General features: G+C 36.9%; 1 protein-coding gene across 1 annotated transcript; it reads right to left on the bottom strand.

Annotated features, from left to right (window-relative positions):
• Positions 1-845: 845 nt before the first annotated feature.
• Positions 846-16,510, bottom strand: EMB (embigin). The gene is made up of 9 exons (XM_050987372.1): positions 16,438-16,510; positions 13,424-13,498; positions 11,133-11,292; positions 9,765-9,853; positions 6,260-6,384; positions 5,070-5,346; positions 4,361-4,394; positions 2,654-2,682; positions 846-892 (listed from the first exon to the last, which is right to left on the bottom strand). The coding sequence occupies exons 1-9, from the start codon at positions 16,508-16,510 to the stop codon at positions 846-848; spliced, it is 909 nt and encodes a 302-aa protein (XP_050843329.1).
• Between the last annotated feature and the right edge of the window lie 272 nt (positions 16,511-16,782).

Here is a 16,782-nt window from a genome sequence, read left to right as displayed (position 1 = left end):
CTTTGAGATTATTGCCACTTCTATTGGCTTAAATCTCCTGTAATAAAAAAGAATAAACACATTTCATTATAATATGAATTCTGTTATTTTGCTGCTTAGTATTTTTGCATATTATTTGAAAATTTCATTCTAATCAATAATCAATTTTTTTTCAATGGTTTAATAGAATTGCTTAGATTATAAAAGACCTTTATGACATCAAGTCTAACCATTAACTCAGCGCCACCATATTTAGCAGAAAACCATAACCCTCAGTGCCATATCCACACACCTTCTGAGCGTGCCCAGGGTTGAGGACTCCATCACTTCCCTGGGCAACCTGTTCCCATGCCTGACCACCCTGTCAGTGAATAAAGCTTTCCTAATATCCAAACTAAACCTTCCCTGATAGAACTTGATATTTCCTCCTGTACCACCACTTGTCACTAGAACAAAGAGACTCATCCCCACCTTGCTACAACCTATTTTCAGGGAGTTATAGAGAGCAACTGGAATTTATCATGGTGAGACATTAAAACTTTTGACACTCTATGAAGACAAAACAGAGGATTCTCAGAGAAGAATCCTTATTTGTTGATTCAATGCTATGTGTCAAAAGAACTTTTTAAGAATGGACCCTCAAATTCCAACATAAGAGAAATCCTTGTGTGCTGGTTTTGACTGGAGTAATTTTTTTTATACATGGTGTAGGGCTAGGTTTGGATTTGTCCTGGAAACAGCGCTGATAGCACAGTTATGTTTTAAGTATTGCTCAGAAGCGCTTGTCCTCTCCCTCGCCAGCAAGGAGGCTGGGAGAATACAAGGAGTTGGGAAGTGACACAGCCAGAGCACCCGTCCCCAGCTGATCACAGGGATTCTCCATCCCCCAGGGCATCACACTCAGCAGGTAAAGCTGGGGGAAAGAGAAGTGGGGAAGGGATACACATTCAGAGTCACAGCCCTTGCTTTCCTGATTAACCCAAGCAGCTATTACTCATGTTCGAACATGATAAAGCTCTTCTTTCCTGGAGATGGGAAAGCTCTTCTTTCCTGAACACCAGCCTGCCCATAAGAAAGAGTGAATGAAGTCTTTCCTTTGTTCCTGTGTTCAGCTTTTGTTTTCTTCTGTCAAGCTGTCTGCATCTAAGCCCCTAAGCTCAGCCATTTTTATTTATCAGATTCTCTCCCCCCATCCCACCAGAAAGTAATAAAAGCAAGTGGCTGCATGGAGCTGAGCTGCCAGCTGGGATTAAACCTAAAAGGAACAGAGACCATATAATCTTGGAAAGTATTTGTTCTGGATCATTTTCTGAGTTGTTACTCTCTTTGTGTGAACTCTACCTGACACGTTTTTTTCTGTTCTTTGGTAAGGCAACAATCTTTACTTGGGTAGATGGCTTGTGGTGAGGATGAACCAGCAGCCACATGAATGCAAAGTCATTCACACCTCTCATCTACAGATCAGAGGTTAAGGTGCCAAATGCAGAGGAGAAACAAGTGAGTATAGGACTGGTCCTCAATTGACAGATAAGCATTTCCAGATGGCGTAAGTAGAAACAGCCTATAATCAGACTGTGAAGAGGGCAGAGAATCAGGAAATTCATTATATAGCTTTCATGGCAGCACTACACATTAGAGGCCTGTGAGCCTATCAGGGCCATGCCCTGGAAGGGTACCTCAGAGGCTCTGGGAATTTCCCTCAATTTAGGGTGAGAAGAAAGGAATGATGGGAGCAATTATGCAGATTAAGTTATTTCATATAAGGTTATGTTATTAACCTTGCTTTCTGATTGGTTAGTCTTGGGTTCTATATAAGGTATTGTTTCTTTTTCTCTTATTCATTGGTTCCCTACCCTCTATATTTTTGCTTGCCTCATTTTTATGGTGTTCCAGAGTAGCTCCCTACAGCATACAGCTTATGTTTTTGTTGTGCATTTATCGTTAGCAGGCCTTTTATTTTTTGCTTTATTAAACTTTGATTTTCAAGCACCCCAATCATACTTGTCCCTGTTTTATTTACTGCCATGCTCACGGCTGATCCCATCCCAGGGTTGTGCCTGCCACCAGCAATGAGAGTTTTTCCAGCGTGCATGATGCAATGTACTCACAGGCTGGTTCCTTATTCTACAAAAACAGGTTGTAGCTGCACAACAACTCACAGGTTCCTTATTCTACAACTAGTCCTTTCAATCACTATCTATTAAGCCTAGTCTTCTTTCCCAGACTCTTCTATATCTCTCCAGAACTTTCATATTTCCCATGTGCTATTACAGAGGATCCTTTCTTCATAAACTCACTTGACACCCAAAAAACAGCTGAAAAGAGTACCTCATGCATTTCAGCACCTACCCTGGCATTCATGACCAGGTCAAGCAGGTTAACCTGCACCCACTTTAAAGACTGCATGGGTTAACAGAACTAGTAAATTGCAATGACAATGACAACACAATTTAGTTAAAATGATTTGGACTTGATTTCTTATTCAACTGTATCTTACTTTACCTAAGCAATGATTTAATTACTATGCTGCTCCCACATTTAAAAAAAGGACTGGGAAGGCAAAGCAGACTTCTTTGTCCTTAGTATTAGGCTGCTCAAGAAAAAAGTAAACTCTGGTCTCTCATCTCTTACTTACCTTTAAAGGAACCTTCCCTCTCTGCATAGAACTACGTACCTTTCTCAGCTACGTTGTCTTCTGATTTACTACAAGAAAAAAAAGGGTAAATTCCAAAACTGAACAGTAAGACAGCACAATCATTCCCAGTCTCCTTCTGGAATAACTGCAACTAGCTATTATGCTGTGCATCACAGAAGAGACTTGAATTAAAAGTTCTCTTACTTAAAAAAAGTTTGTGATTCACTAGGCTCCCACTTAAATACATTGCTGGATGTGACATTTAATTATAGTCTCATCAACCAAATACAGCTGTATTAGTCATCCCCTGACATAACAGACCAGACGTGTTCCTTTGGAGTCACTCTGGTACACAAAACTATCTTCTGAACAGCCATAGTTGAAATAACTTTCAGTTCTTGAGTCAGGGAAGTACATAGTTAAATAAATTTTCCTCATATGTGTTTATCTAAGAATTACACAATATTAAGCAGCTGTACCAAACCACATCCCACATTGACAAAAACATTATTTTAGTGAACTATTCTGTGTTACCATCCTACCATCCTAGTATTTTCAGCATATTTATGCGAAGCAGGCTGTGCAATAAAGACAATTATTCAATTTTCAACTTAAGACATATCCCCAAACATTCAGCAGTATAATATAATACTATATTCCCAAGACATATTCCCACTTTATACTGTAATTTAATTAGAGTTTTAAGTGTGTTCAGATAAGTGGATAAGCACCAAAATATATTTTCAGCACTCAAAAAAGGAATGAGAAAGTGAATACAAACAGGAAAACAAATATCATTGCAGGGAAAAAAAAAAAATCAAAGCAGGAAAGAGATGAAAGAAGGGGTCAGAAGAAAAAGGGGAGACAAACACAGTAGGAGAAAAGGGATCACAATGACAAAAACTAGAGTAGACTGAACACATCTAAAATGAAGTGTTAGGCAACTTTCCTTTCTTAAGAGGTAAACAGGTTAGATAAGGGACCCAGGCTTCAGGGAACAGGCAGAGAGACAAGTATAGCATACTTAAGCAAGCAAGCAAGCCTGAAGAAATATATGATCCTAAGGACAGGGGAGCCAGCATGGGAGCACAGACCCCGGAACTGCAGAACAACAACAGAAGTGCCTACACCTGGCTGCTTTGGTTACAGCAGTGCAGCCCAGGAAGCCCAAGCTACCACCACAGTGTGAAATATCCTGAGAGATTGGAATTAGCCCCTAAAACAGCCAACCATGCCAGCTCCCAAGACCCCAGCAACTGCAGGCTTAGATATGAGAGTTAGGGCTTTGGCCACATGCAAAGTAGAGAAATGTATACTAACATGAACAAATACACTTTGGGAAAAAAAAAAAAAAAAAGCCACAAATTGCCAAACCAAAAAAACCCAGAGCCACTTCTGATACACTTTCACCTGGAAATTATTTCCATGAACTTATCTTCTAGAATGAGCTTATAATGAGGACACATGGTGCTCTCACAAAAAGAAGCAACAAAAATCCAAAAACAACACAAAACAAACAAACAAAAAAGCAGCACCACAAAAAAAAATTCTAAATCAAGTTCCAGGTAGAAAATAAGTATTCTGATCACTCTGGAATTAGTAATTCTTAAGGAAAAGAATAAACTGTTCTTTCACATTGACCACCATCCCCTTACCAATGAGATCAACAACAAGGTATAATTTTGTACAATACAAATACACGTAAGAAGAAATACTGAACTGCAGTATAGGAACTTTTTTGCTTACAGTTGCTCAATTTGGTCAAACTCTTTTTCACCTCCTGCAGAACAAAAGAAGTACTATATAGAAGTATCCATTTAATAAATATTAGAAAACTTCTTGTTTAGTACTTTTAGTAATTGTTTAATCAGAACGAGATGTTATTTTTTTGTTAGTTTTCTTAAATATTTATTTCAAATTACCTTATTTATCTATTTAAGGGATTTACCTCCAAAGTGGTGAAAAAGCATATTTTGATAAGGTTTTATTAGTCTGATTTTATTACAAATAATCTTTTTTATATATGTAGGTTTATACATTTCTGTATTTCAAAATATAGATAACATGCATTTATGTCTGTATTATTAGACACATGCATTTCTCCTTCTTATTAAATGTCTTTAAAGAAACTTCTGCCATCAAGGCTACCAAGAATTGCTTCCATTCCTAAGCATTCTCCCAAAGTATAGCCTCAAAATTCTCTTGTATTGTAAGAGAAAAAATACCCCAGGACTATCAAAACTGTTATGGATAAGTATTGCTTAGTGAAAGCTCTTTTCATTGCAGTTTTTTAGATGAAAGAATTTTCAGAAATACAGATGTGAAAATGACTCAACTTCATATATGCTGCACTATAAGTCTTACTTTTCTACCTTTGGCTGTAATTTCAACAGAAAGCTAGAAATTAATTCAAAAAGCCCAAACTGACCAACCAAAAACCCCCACCAAAACTTACCTTTTGCTTTCCTTTTCGAATACACCTCATAGAGGGCAATAGTAGTTACAAGAATAGCAACTTCAGCCACAACTGCTATAAAGGGTTTGAGAGGTTCTGCGATGGACAGAACTTTAACGTCAAACCTCGCTTTACTGCCCGCTAAATCAAAAGCAGCTTCACACCAATATACACCAGTATCTGCCGTGGTGAGCCTGTGTACCTCCAAACGGCTTTTACTGGCAGATGGGATCGTAATGTCATACTTGTCCTTAGGCAAAATTTTATCAATGGAAACCTAAAAAAAAAAATACATTGCAGTCTGATTAAATATCTCCTCATTACATTATTAAAACAGCATCATCAACATTCAGTTCTTTATAAAGACATACAATGAGTTAGGAACAAAAGGCATTCATGAAGCACGATTACCCCACACTAAAGGGAAGGGTTTATTTTAGCTGGACACTTTAATTCCTTCTGAACTCATTGGAAGAAAATACAAAGTTTCAGTGGGCAAGCTGTCTGACCTGCTTTAGTTTATTTAAGACAAGATAAAAGGCACCTTTGGCTCTATTGACTCTCCAATGACATAGGCATCCTTGGCTGCCAGATCTAATGCATGGGTTTCACCACAGCACAAAACAAGTACTTGCAGGAAGAAGGAGCTCTCCTTCACTGGGAGATATACTCTTAAAGTCAGTGCTAGTCTCCAGACATATAAAGGAGACAGATCTCTTTACCTTCTCTCTGTGCTGGCCTCAGAAGAGGGCTAAAAGAAAGTGTTTTAGGAAGCTGTGCTTTCTAGATAGGTCATAAGGCTAAGAAATAGAATTTCTTGTACCTGGAAGAAGTAAAGGGTCCTAAAATATCTTAAATGTTAAAGCATGTCCTGCTGTAAGATTATTTTTTTACTCAAGATTTGAGTAGTATAACTAGTAAAAATACAGTAAAAACAAGTCTCTCAAGACTCGCCTTATTTGGGAGTGTGGCAAGGCCTTTTTGGAAAAGAAAAATACAAACCAGATCAAAAAACTACATCCCTGTAACAATGAATACTTGTAAATATTACAGATTTTTTTTCCCATTTCCATAATGATTTCTCCTAAAGCTAATGGAAATGGAATTTACAGAGCTTGCAGTGAAGCACAAAGTATCTGTACTTTTTTTTTGTCACACTGTTTTGCTTGCTCAACAGAGGGATATCTTACCAGCTCAGTTCCATTGGTCATATACCAGCTCCAAGCCTTGGGATTATGCTCAGTTTTACAAACCATTACAGCTATATCTCCTATATAAACGATCATGGGTTTTTCTCTTCCATCAACGGGTGGTACTAAGAACAAGAAGAAAAAAAAAATCATCATGTGAGAGATACAGGTGTTCATTAGAGTTACAAAGAATATTTAGGTATTCATTTATAGTACTCCATTCACTTTTTCTACTTAAAGCCCTCATGATTCTATCATCTATGACACAAGAAGATATTTGGGCAGCTATTTCAGATATATCATCCATGCAGAAGACAAGAGGAATCCTGTTTTCAGTTGCTGTGTGATCTTGAAAGTTGACAATTAATAAAAACGTCAAGTGAAAAAAAATCAGACTGATTTCTACTCTTGAATTCTCCTCTTTCCCTTCCTTGGCAGCTGCAAGCTACATGCAAAAAACATAATTTCCCTGCAATTTCACTCTATCTGCAGAAACTGCTAGAAATCTATTTCAGCCACAGTGCGACTACATAATAGTATCTGACAAGTTGTACATACAGAAAATGTTTCTGTAACTGAGAAAAAACTGCAGATTGATAGAGATTTGTAGTTAAACATTTTCTGAGCTGAAGCAATGACTTTTGGGTTCATGCCAAAAGGACTTTTGGTCCAACCTTGCTGAGGACAGAATATAGTCAACAAGAAACAAGACATCAGTCTAACTTTAGAGCTACTTGTCCTAGCCATTATCACTGCTTGTGCCTCACAAACTTCCAAAAGCATGTGCCCAGAAAGGCTTTTTGAATATTAAGATTATCCTACAGATACCATTAGAGCTTAGCAAATGCATTATGCTGAAATATGTATTTCTGCTTCCTTTCCCTCTTTATTAGGATGTTTACCAACACCTTCCACAGATCCACTCATTTGTAATTTTACTTCAAGTTTTTTTTGCTCTACTTTTTAAGTACAGACCCAGTATATACTTCAGAATTTATTTATCACACTATAAATGAATAAACAGGCCAAGTATTTGCTTTCAGCAGTTATAATGAACAATTTGATACAAACTTTTTCTGGTCCTCACCCCTTCTGGACTGGTGAGCACGAATTATCTTTTCCCAAAGAAGTCTGCTTCTCATGTGTATTCAAACTTATGTTTCCTATACAGAAGTGTCTATGAAACCAATTTGTTAATGAGATCACTGTTTTCAGTCTCAGAATTTGCTGAACCATACCTCATGACTCTTTACTAGTGAAGTTCTCTCAATGTGTATATTTTTATCATTAAACACTATAATTTTAAACAGTACTGGCAGTGTATCTTCTCTGCTGCCATTAAAAGGGATGACCTTAATTACTGCTGCAGTCTCCCTTGCAATTTAGAGTAGAAGACACACAAGCAGGTTAGAATAAAAAAAAACCTGTATACCTATCACAACAAGCTTATGTGCAGTCAAAGAGATTTAGCCACACTGGTGAGTGAAAAAGGTCAGCTATAAGCATGACAGCAACATATGTGACCATGTTAACCAGGATTAAGGATAAGAATATCCATTTCAAGTTCTGGGATCTGACTCTGTAACAGCTAATCCCTGAATGCATGCAAGTCTCATGACAGGTATTTTTGCAAGTGGATCACACCAAATTTGGTTACAAAACACTTCTGCTGCACACACAAAGCCAACTTTTGAAGAAACAAACATTTACACCAGTTGGATTCCACACAGTTAAAAACCAGAGCTATTTCACGGTGCCCATAACTGCTGCTTAAGGATCCCCAACAAAGGGCAAAGAAATTAACCTATTCTAGCCTTTTAGAAGCTAGCAGTACTTCACTATATTTTGTAACACCCCCTAATGTCCTCTCTGTTTATTAACTTGAACTTCCGGTAAATATCTCATTGTTTTCTGCAAACCTAAGTAAAAACATAACTCCTCAAAATCTGAGGGGTTATGCCAGGCCAGGAATCAGGAGGGAAGGAGAGGAGAGGTAACATATGCAATAATCTCGAGCTGCCCTGTGGAAAAGATATTGCAGTTAGTTACAGCAGCAATGACTTAAGCCACTGAGTTTATACTAACACATCACTCATCTTTCAGTTTCAAAATTGTTCTCCCTGCATTATTGACTGGAAGATTCAAGGACTTCTCTTTCTCATTTCCTTCACTCTTGCCCTAATCTTAAAACTCATACACAGCCAGTACTTTTTATGGCATCAGAAGTGGAAGCATTCAACCATCAGGCAGCAATTCTCTGGACTTCTTATAATAAATCAACCAGGCCTATGCACTATTCTAGAAAAGATGACTTTCCTATTGACTCATTGCTGCCCTTACTGTAATAATTATCGTGTACTTAAAAAAAAATAAAATCTGTAAAACATTCTCCTTGGACTTTTTTCCATCTACACTGACTTGGTTAGCTATTTGACTAAACCTTACCCACATGCTGACAAGAAAAATACGTAATTTTTTAGAGATTAAAAGCCCTGAATGAACCACAACTTTGTCTTTATTCAGCACTGCAATCTAGTCTCTCCCGGCTGAAGGTCTGAAAGCAGGTATCAGTGTTTGATATTTGAACCCATGTGAGTTTCCTCAAGTCCTCTAACTGGATATCCAACTGAGCAAAGGCAGCTTGCAGCTTAAGAATTAGGGAGCCCCACTGCTTAATTTAGCTAAGGTTAGGTAATAATTTGAATAGTTAGGTTTTCTCAGAGCCTGTGTTTAGGGAAAATGTCTCTATATCCACCTTTACAGATGCTTGCCTTGCTCTTAGCAAAATTTGGATGGTAAGAGTAGAGAAAGGATTAACTCCCATTAGAGATATTCATCAGCTCAGCAGCTTGTATTATCATTTCCACATATTTTCCATGCATCTGAATTTCACCTGCTACTTCCAGGGTAACATTACTGGAGAAGAAAACAAAACAGAAGAAAGGGCACTCATATTGCCCAATTAAGTACACTAACTGTTCATCTAAGTACTGTTCTTATAGTATTACACAATAAAAGAAGCACTAAAGCAATAATGTAGTGTTTCAGAAATTCAAATAAAATTTTAAAAATCCTGCCCCAGTTTACCAATCACTACTTCACTTTTGACACCTAGCCTCAGACTCAAATTTCAAATTATTGGCTCTGCTTTCTGAAGAAATTTATCTGAGACACCATCCTGTAATCTCATGCCCCAGAAAGTGAAGTGTATTCATATCTGGAGAGGAAAGGGGAAACCAGTTAGTCAAGAAGGGTAAAAAACAGACTTGTATGCTCTTTTGGTTATTAAAGTTTTTTTTAAAGGCTTTTAGGTTTTGGCTCAAAATTCTTCAATCCATGCTACAGAAATTACTTCGATAGTTATTCTCACTTAGCCTGACTGTATTAGGCATTACTTAGCAAATGATGTTGCAATTTTCCATATTCTCCAGAAAGAATATTATTACAGCTTTGAGGTAGTCAGATGAAACAAAAATTTAAAAAAATTACAAATCAATTAAATTACCGTTCAAGTGAAACGTTGCACTGATTTCTTTTTCAGCCTTCAGAAAACAAGTGTAACTTCCCAGCTCGCTGCTCCCTGAGACGGTCACTCTTAAAAATAAAAAAAAAACCCAAAACACAATGACAAATTTGGGGTTGTTTTGTATTTTCTTTTTGTTCCACTACAAGTGACTGCTAATTAGCATTCTAGAGAGAACAGTAAGAATTAGTAATGGAGTAGAGAAGATACGACCACTGAGGAGACACTAGGATTCAGGTTTAGTGCAATACAGAAACGTGTAATGTTTTTAAGAAAACAGAAGAGCACAAGCACACTTTGGATCATAAACAACATTTTCACCCTTCATGCTAACAGAAGGGCATCTTTAAGCAGCATTATCTACAGATTACTGAGTCAGACACGGGTTTACCATGTCAACTAAGAATAGGACTTCAGGAAGAAAAAAACCATTTAAGTAAGCTTTTCAACACAAAATAAATAAATAAATAAATAGATAAATAAATAAATAGTTTTAAAGAGCTTTCATCTAATGAAGTCCAGCATCTTCTCCACTGGTAACCTATACATTTTACTATCACTTTGAAAAAGATTTATGTGCCTGTGTATATGGATTATTAAGAAAGTGACGGTTATATTCCCATCATATTTTCTACAGAAAAAGAACAGAAACAGAAATAAATAGATAATAACAGATATAGAGAATATATAACAATAGATAACTAATAGAAATTTTTTCTAAGTATTACTGCTCCTAAAGCTATACAGAAATCAAATGGAGACTAATCAATTAAAATGTGTAATTGGCCTAATTCTAAAGAACAATAAATTGTATTGATTATAGAAAGGCTTTTACAACATATTTTTTAGTTTCTGCAGAGATCTAAGTTACTTAAGAAAACCTTCAAAATATCTTTACTGGAAATCTCCCTTCTACCTTTTGTTACCTTTGAAGGAGAAAAATTGACCATTGATGCCTTCCAGACTCTTGCAAAGCAGCAATGAGGTGGAAAACAGCATGCGGAAAATGAGGGAGTGGAAAGAGAAATTGCTAGAATATTTTAATCTTAGACTGATTATTATTTCACCTACTGAACAGACTTACTAGACTTTAAGGAACTGCTTCATTATTCTATGTTCTTAAAAAAAAAAAAAAAAAAACAACGGTTTTTTATGTGCATTAGAAGAAAACCAGGAGCTCATCTTCCAGGCTTGAGATACCTGCAATCTTTCTCCTTTCTGAGAGCTTCAGTATGTTGATTATTCTCTGCATTTTCCCCTTTTCTAATATACACCTTACTAGTACTGGGCACTGTTTATAAGATGGTAACTCATTAAAATCTGCAAATCACAATGTAAAGAACTACTTACTGGATGGCCCAGCTGTTCTGAGTTTTAGTGGTGTGACTGATTGTTTCACTTCCCTTTTTCCAAGTCACTTGAGGATTTTTCAAATTGGAATTCTCATCTAATTTGCATACAAGTTCAACTTTACCTGGACTGGCCAAAGAAATACTTTTTTCAGATGGACCTGTAAAGAAGTTTAAAAACATTTAATGGAAAAATGTATTTCCTCATTCTCAGCGAAGGAACTTCAGAGACTGCATTTGCATATACAGGATTACAGGTGGACAAAAGTGCTCTTTATTCTCTCCAAGGCAAAAATGCCCCTGCAAAATCAAAGTTTACAGCACTCTTCACTCAAGTAATAACTGAGTTAAAATACATTTACCTTTACAAAATAACACACTTCCAATTTGTAGGTAAACTTCCTAGAGGGCTCTAATATAGAAGCATAAATACTCATTTCACTGAGAGCAAGACAGACTTAGGAGACAGACTTAAGCTTTTACATTATTTAATCCAAACCAAAAATATTAAGTACCTAATATGAATATAGAAATTTATATTAATATTAAAGAGAGTAAGACATAAGTATCTGTAACTATTTGGATCTTAGCCAGTTGCAGATTTTATGATACTGTGAGATCACAGGTATATCCTATTGCTAGGGAACCTACTGATAAAATCTGCAACCTTAACATAGTTGGCTCAGGCATTTCATGCCTACAGTTACTCAAGCTGACACCAAATCATCTTCAAACCCATTTAGGGCCACCTTTGCCTTCCTGGCAAGTCAGCAGAATCACAGTAGGAAAATAGGAAAATATTACAGTAGAAAAACCTGTCAGTTTTTTGCTTTTTATGAGTATAGGTTCATAAGCATAAAATAAGCACATCTAAAAAGTAGATATCAACAGGATATATCTTCTCTGATAAATAAAAACAGCCGTCTAAAAAAAAAAAAACACTTTGGATGTTTTACCCATTAGTACTTTACCCATTAGTTTTACCCATTAGACATTTTATTCCATAACTGGCCTTTTCACTCATGCCTTCTGGATAGAAGTGTGGTTCATCATCTAAATACTCCAGGAAAATTTATGCATGCCTCACTTCAATTCTAGACATATCCTGTAGTATTTGGTGGTCAAAAAACTATAGTTGCATTGCACAGCTCACATTCCTTCCAAGAGAAAATGAAGCTTTAAGGTACAGTTTTAAGGTACATAATGACCTAGTAATGAAAGTCATACCTATGCAGCAGCCAAGTCTCACTGGAGTGATAGCACCAGATCCAGAGTAAGTGAACTTTACTGGATCTGGCATGTACAACCTGAAGAACTGAAAGTCCCAGCCAAAATAATTAAAATCTGTCAAACTGGAGATCAACTTAGAAATGCAACACCTTAGTCTTCCATTGCAGAGCAACATCACTCACTGAAATTCATTATTTAGGGCAATTAGGCTGAATAAATATGAGCCAAGTATAACTCAGCTTGTTGAGGCTGTTTATGATTGTAATTTTACAACTGGAACTGGTTCCGCAGCAGCAGAAGTTTCACAGTCAGACTAGTTACAAAAGCTGAAAACAGTATCTGTCCTTTACGAAATTATTTTAAAACGTGAATGAATGAAACAAAAACAAATGATGTTGAAAACTAAACAACAGCAAGACTGATGTCTGGGGCATCCCTGTACTAAGAGGGCAGATACCAGTACTTTAAGTTTCCTGCTAGAAGAAAATGCAGCATAAATGCAAAATCACATCCTTAAAACATCACACCAGTACTTGCAAATCTTCCAGAGATACTTCAGTTAGATCAGTTTCTTCATCTATCCAAGAAATTAATTCTAGACTATTGTTTGGCAACTGGGAACTTCATATGTACTTTAGGAACAGGTTTATTTTTGCTGTTCTCCACACTTCAACTCCTTCAATGTTGCTAAGCTAACAGCTGCTGTTCAGCAAGTACTCTAGTTCACCTGGTCTCTCCAAGGGGATTCACTAGGGCAAGAAAACTACTGTTTTAATTGATTTGGAGGAGGAGTGACGAATTAGTTTTACTTTCAGTTTTAATCTAGAAATCTATTTCTCCACTGCAAAATAGTTATTATCAGAACAGAGAAGTTAATAATAACATAAATGTTCTTACCTTTCACTGGGCTCATCACGTGCTTGCTGTGAACATCTTCACTTCATCAAGAACTTGCCATTCTAGATGCTTCTACAACTTGTATGAAAGTTTGTGTGCACTCACATTCAATACAAATTAATTGGAAGACAATTAATTACTTAAGACAAAAAGTAACACACTCACCAGGTAGGACTATCTCATACACTGTACCATCAGCGCTCTGCTTGCCTCCTGGCTTGAGCTCTTGTGTGGCAGCATCTGAACATAACAAGGTTTGGGTGGAAACAAAGTTATCCTATATAAATAATATATATATAATGACACAATCATACAATATGGTTTGGTAATTATTAGTTATAATAGTCTTGAAAGGAGAAAGTAGAGCTTGCCAAGTGCTGACTACTGTGGTGATTCTTTTATAAACCTGTCTTAGCAGCTATAATCTTAAAGCAGCAGGGTTGTGGGGTTGCTGTTACAGCAATTACACTTTTAGATAAATGTTTCCATCTTTATAGTAATGTTGCAGTTGTGAATGTCAGTATCTAAAACGTCATTGCTCTTTTACAGCTTTCCTCAAAAAGTCACCTATAGTGTACATACTATGTTTAAATAATTCTTGAGAAATTAATAAGCTTTAGACAAATTTTAAAAAATTCAAGCCAACCAACCAACAAAACACACCCCAAAAAAAAAAAAAGCCCAAAACAACAGAATGCTGCCGTTCCCAAAGCTACAACAATCTAACAACACAGATGGGAAGTCCGAGGTAGGCAATCTAATCTAAGTGCTGCTTTAATGAATTCAGAGGCAAGAACACCTTGTGGTCAACTACAAAATGGTCAAAGACTGTCACTGCTTCTCAAAACTTCTGATATATAGCAAACAATGCCCTTCTACAAAGAAAGGATACCAATATTAACCAACATATGGCTGATCTAAAAATATTATTCTCCTTTTTTCAGGAAAAGCTACATTTACAAGGTGTATGGTCACCAAACTTCCTTTTTGGTGAGGCTGTGGATCACACACCCTTCAGAGAGTATGAGATCTTTTATAAAGCTCTACAAAGCTTGATAAAACAACTCCAAGCACAGTCTGTTCCCATCACTTGTTCTCATGCATTTCAAGAACACAGAAAGAAAGAAAATTAATAAGCTACAGCTCTAACAGATGTAGCCCAGCTACAATAACCTTTTAAACAAGGTGATGAAAAGAAAGAAATAGATTTCACCACCACCCCAAAAGATACACTAAATGTTTTATGCCACACATGCTTTTACATGGTTGGAAGTAATTTTATTGTCAAATATTTTACAATGCATTGCAGAAATACATAAACAGTAATTAGAAACTGATTCTGCCTAGTCACACAGCATTGTAAGAAAAAATTATTCTGGTTTTTGTAGAAGGAAAGGGGCTTGATTACACCTGCTGTTCGTGGATTGTAAAGATTCCAAATGACAATTGAGAAGATAGAGGAACTGGGCTACACTTTTAGCCTGCCCACCGAGAGATGCATTTGGGTGGCCAAAGTGACCACTGTGAAGTAGAAATAGCATCTCTGAAAGCCTACTCCTTTTCTTCCCTTGAATAAAATACTCAACTCTCAGATAAAGATAATAAATGCATACTTCTGAGAGAATCTGTCAGTGCTGAAGGCGGTCCCTGCTAGTGGGTTTGCATCTAAAGGTATAAGCAGAGGTACACCTGCCTTTTCAAGTTGTTGGCCAGTTTCAGAAAACATCCTCTCAAGCTCACAGCACAAGGAATTCTGTGCCACTGGCAATCACCCTTCTTCTCCTGGCTCATTCCACCTTAATTTTCATACCTTCCCTCAAGCTTCAATCAGTTTAAGTGAAAATAAACCTGTATATTAAGGTGTTTGGTACGGAAGAACAGAACTTCAGTCTATTTCATTTGGTGTTGTTGACAGTAGGTTGTTGTCAGTCTTAACCGATAGTACAAAATAGCCTTTCAAGCAGAGAAATCAAAGCTGTCTTTAGCAGTAGACAATAGTCCTGTTGGCTCTACACAAGAACACAACAAGCCTTGATCTCTGTCCCATGAAGAAGTAAACTAGTCCAAGTGTTTACCCAGGAAATAATATCAAGGTTGAAAAGGTCTTGCAGATCTTAGCTTGTCTGTGTGCACAAGCACTAAGACAGCATGCCAGGGCTGTCACAGATCAGCTGAGTTTATGTAAGTCCAATACAGGCATCCCCTGCTTTTTCACTGAAATCCCTTGCAAGGATTGAAGGTACCAGTGCTAGTTCATATGGTAGATCCAGCCAGAAAAAAACCGGACAGCCTTTAAAGTGTCTTGCAACAAACAGGATTTTCACACTGACTCTCTTCCTCAATTCACGTATCAAATGAAAATATTCAGATGAGGTCATACTATATGAAACATTTTTTATATTTCATGTATGTTGAGAGCTTTTGAATCCATAAGCTATTGCACTCCTAGTTCTCACATTGTGCTAAAAGCTCTGAAGATGAACACCAGATGTTATCTCATAAAAAACCCCAACTTGTAGGTGAACTAACTTGACAGAAATTGATTGAGTTCACAAAGGAATATAACTTAGCTCATGTTTGACTCGCACTAATTGACATGAGCGTTGGGACAGTGTTGGAATTCTGATTCTCTGATCTTTATGGAGAAAGAAGTAGAACCAATAATCATTGGTTTCCTGTCCTGCCTGGAACTTATTCTCAGCTCCTTGTTAAAAATACAATTAAGGTATAAGGGACAACAGACAGCCATAATTAAGAAAGATGAAGCTAGCAGGCACAGTGATGCAAGGGCATTTTTTATACCTTTCACTAATATACAGGCATAAGGAGCTCCCACATTAAAAACCTAAGGCTAGAACACAACCTCCCTGCAGTGGCACTAGCTGGGCACTGCCCAAACTCCAGGGTCACTGGCTGTTTTTAAGGCATACATGCCTAAGGGCAACAGGTCACAAAACTGGTAGCTGCATAGCTTTTTCCAGTTCTGGAGATACTTGACAACACTCAAGCTCTTGCAGTGGCTTTAAAAGACCTAGGTGCTGTATCTACCTCTGTTTCTTCCAAAAAGTCACAATCTTATTTCAAGAGACTTAAGTGTGAAAATGTTGATTCTGAATAATAAACAAATATCAACAGGAAAAAGGTCTATAGTTTTATGTGTACTGAAATAAAACAATTACCAGGTAATTCATGTCCAGTTTGCATCTTAGTCACAGAAATCACCTGAGTCTGATTGGAATCTTGTGTTGTCATAGCTGGATCTAAAAGAAATGAAACAAAACACCAGAAAAAGTTTAAAGAAACTTTGAGTTAGAAAAAGCTACTTCAGGAAAATAATCCCAGCAGCATGTCCTCACCTCAGCCTTTCTCCCCCATTTCTTCCCCAAGTTCTGAACATACACATTAAAAAAATCAAAAGAATTGGGTTTTGTTAGTTGTTCAGCTCACTTTAGGCAAGAGAAGATTAAAGAATGGGGGCAATATTTATTTGATCTCTAATTTCTGTAGAGAGTTATTTTCTTGCA

Source organism: Serinus canaria, chromosome Z (genome assembly GCF_022539315.1).
Source record: "Serinus canaria isolate serCan28SL12 chromosome Z, serCan2020, whole genome shotgun sequence".
Classification (NCBI taxonomy): Eukaryota; Metazoa; Chordata; class Aves; order Passeriformes; family Fringillidae; genus Serinus; species Serinus canaria.
This window is presented reverse-complemented; position numbering and strand designations above follow the sequence as displayed.

What these genes read in the sequence shown, in the direction of transcription:
- EMB (XM_050987372.1), bottom strand. Translation starts at nt 16,510, where the DNA reads ATGACAACACAAGATTCCAATCAGACTCAGGTGATTTCTGTGACTAAG. An exon ending in AACTGGACATGAATTACCTG is followed by an intron (nt 13,499 to 16,437) that starts GTAATTGTTTTA and finishes TGTTATGTTCAG; the next exon opens with ATGCTGCCACACAAGAGCTC. An exon ending in AGACAACGTAGCTGAGAAAG is followed by an intron (nt 893 to 2,653) that starts GTACGTAGTTCT and finishes TCTTTCCCCCAG; the next exon opens with CTTTACCTGCTGAGTGTGAT.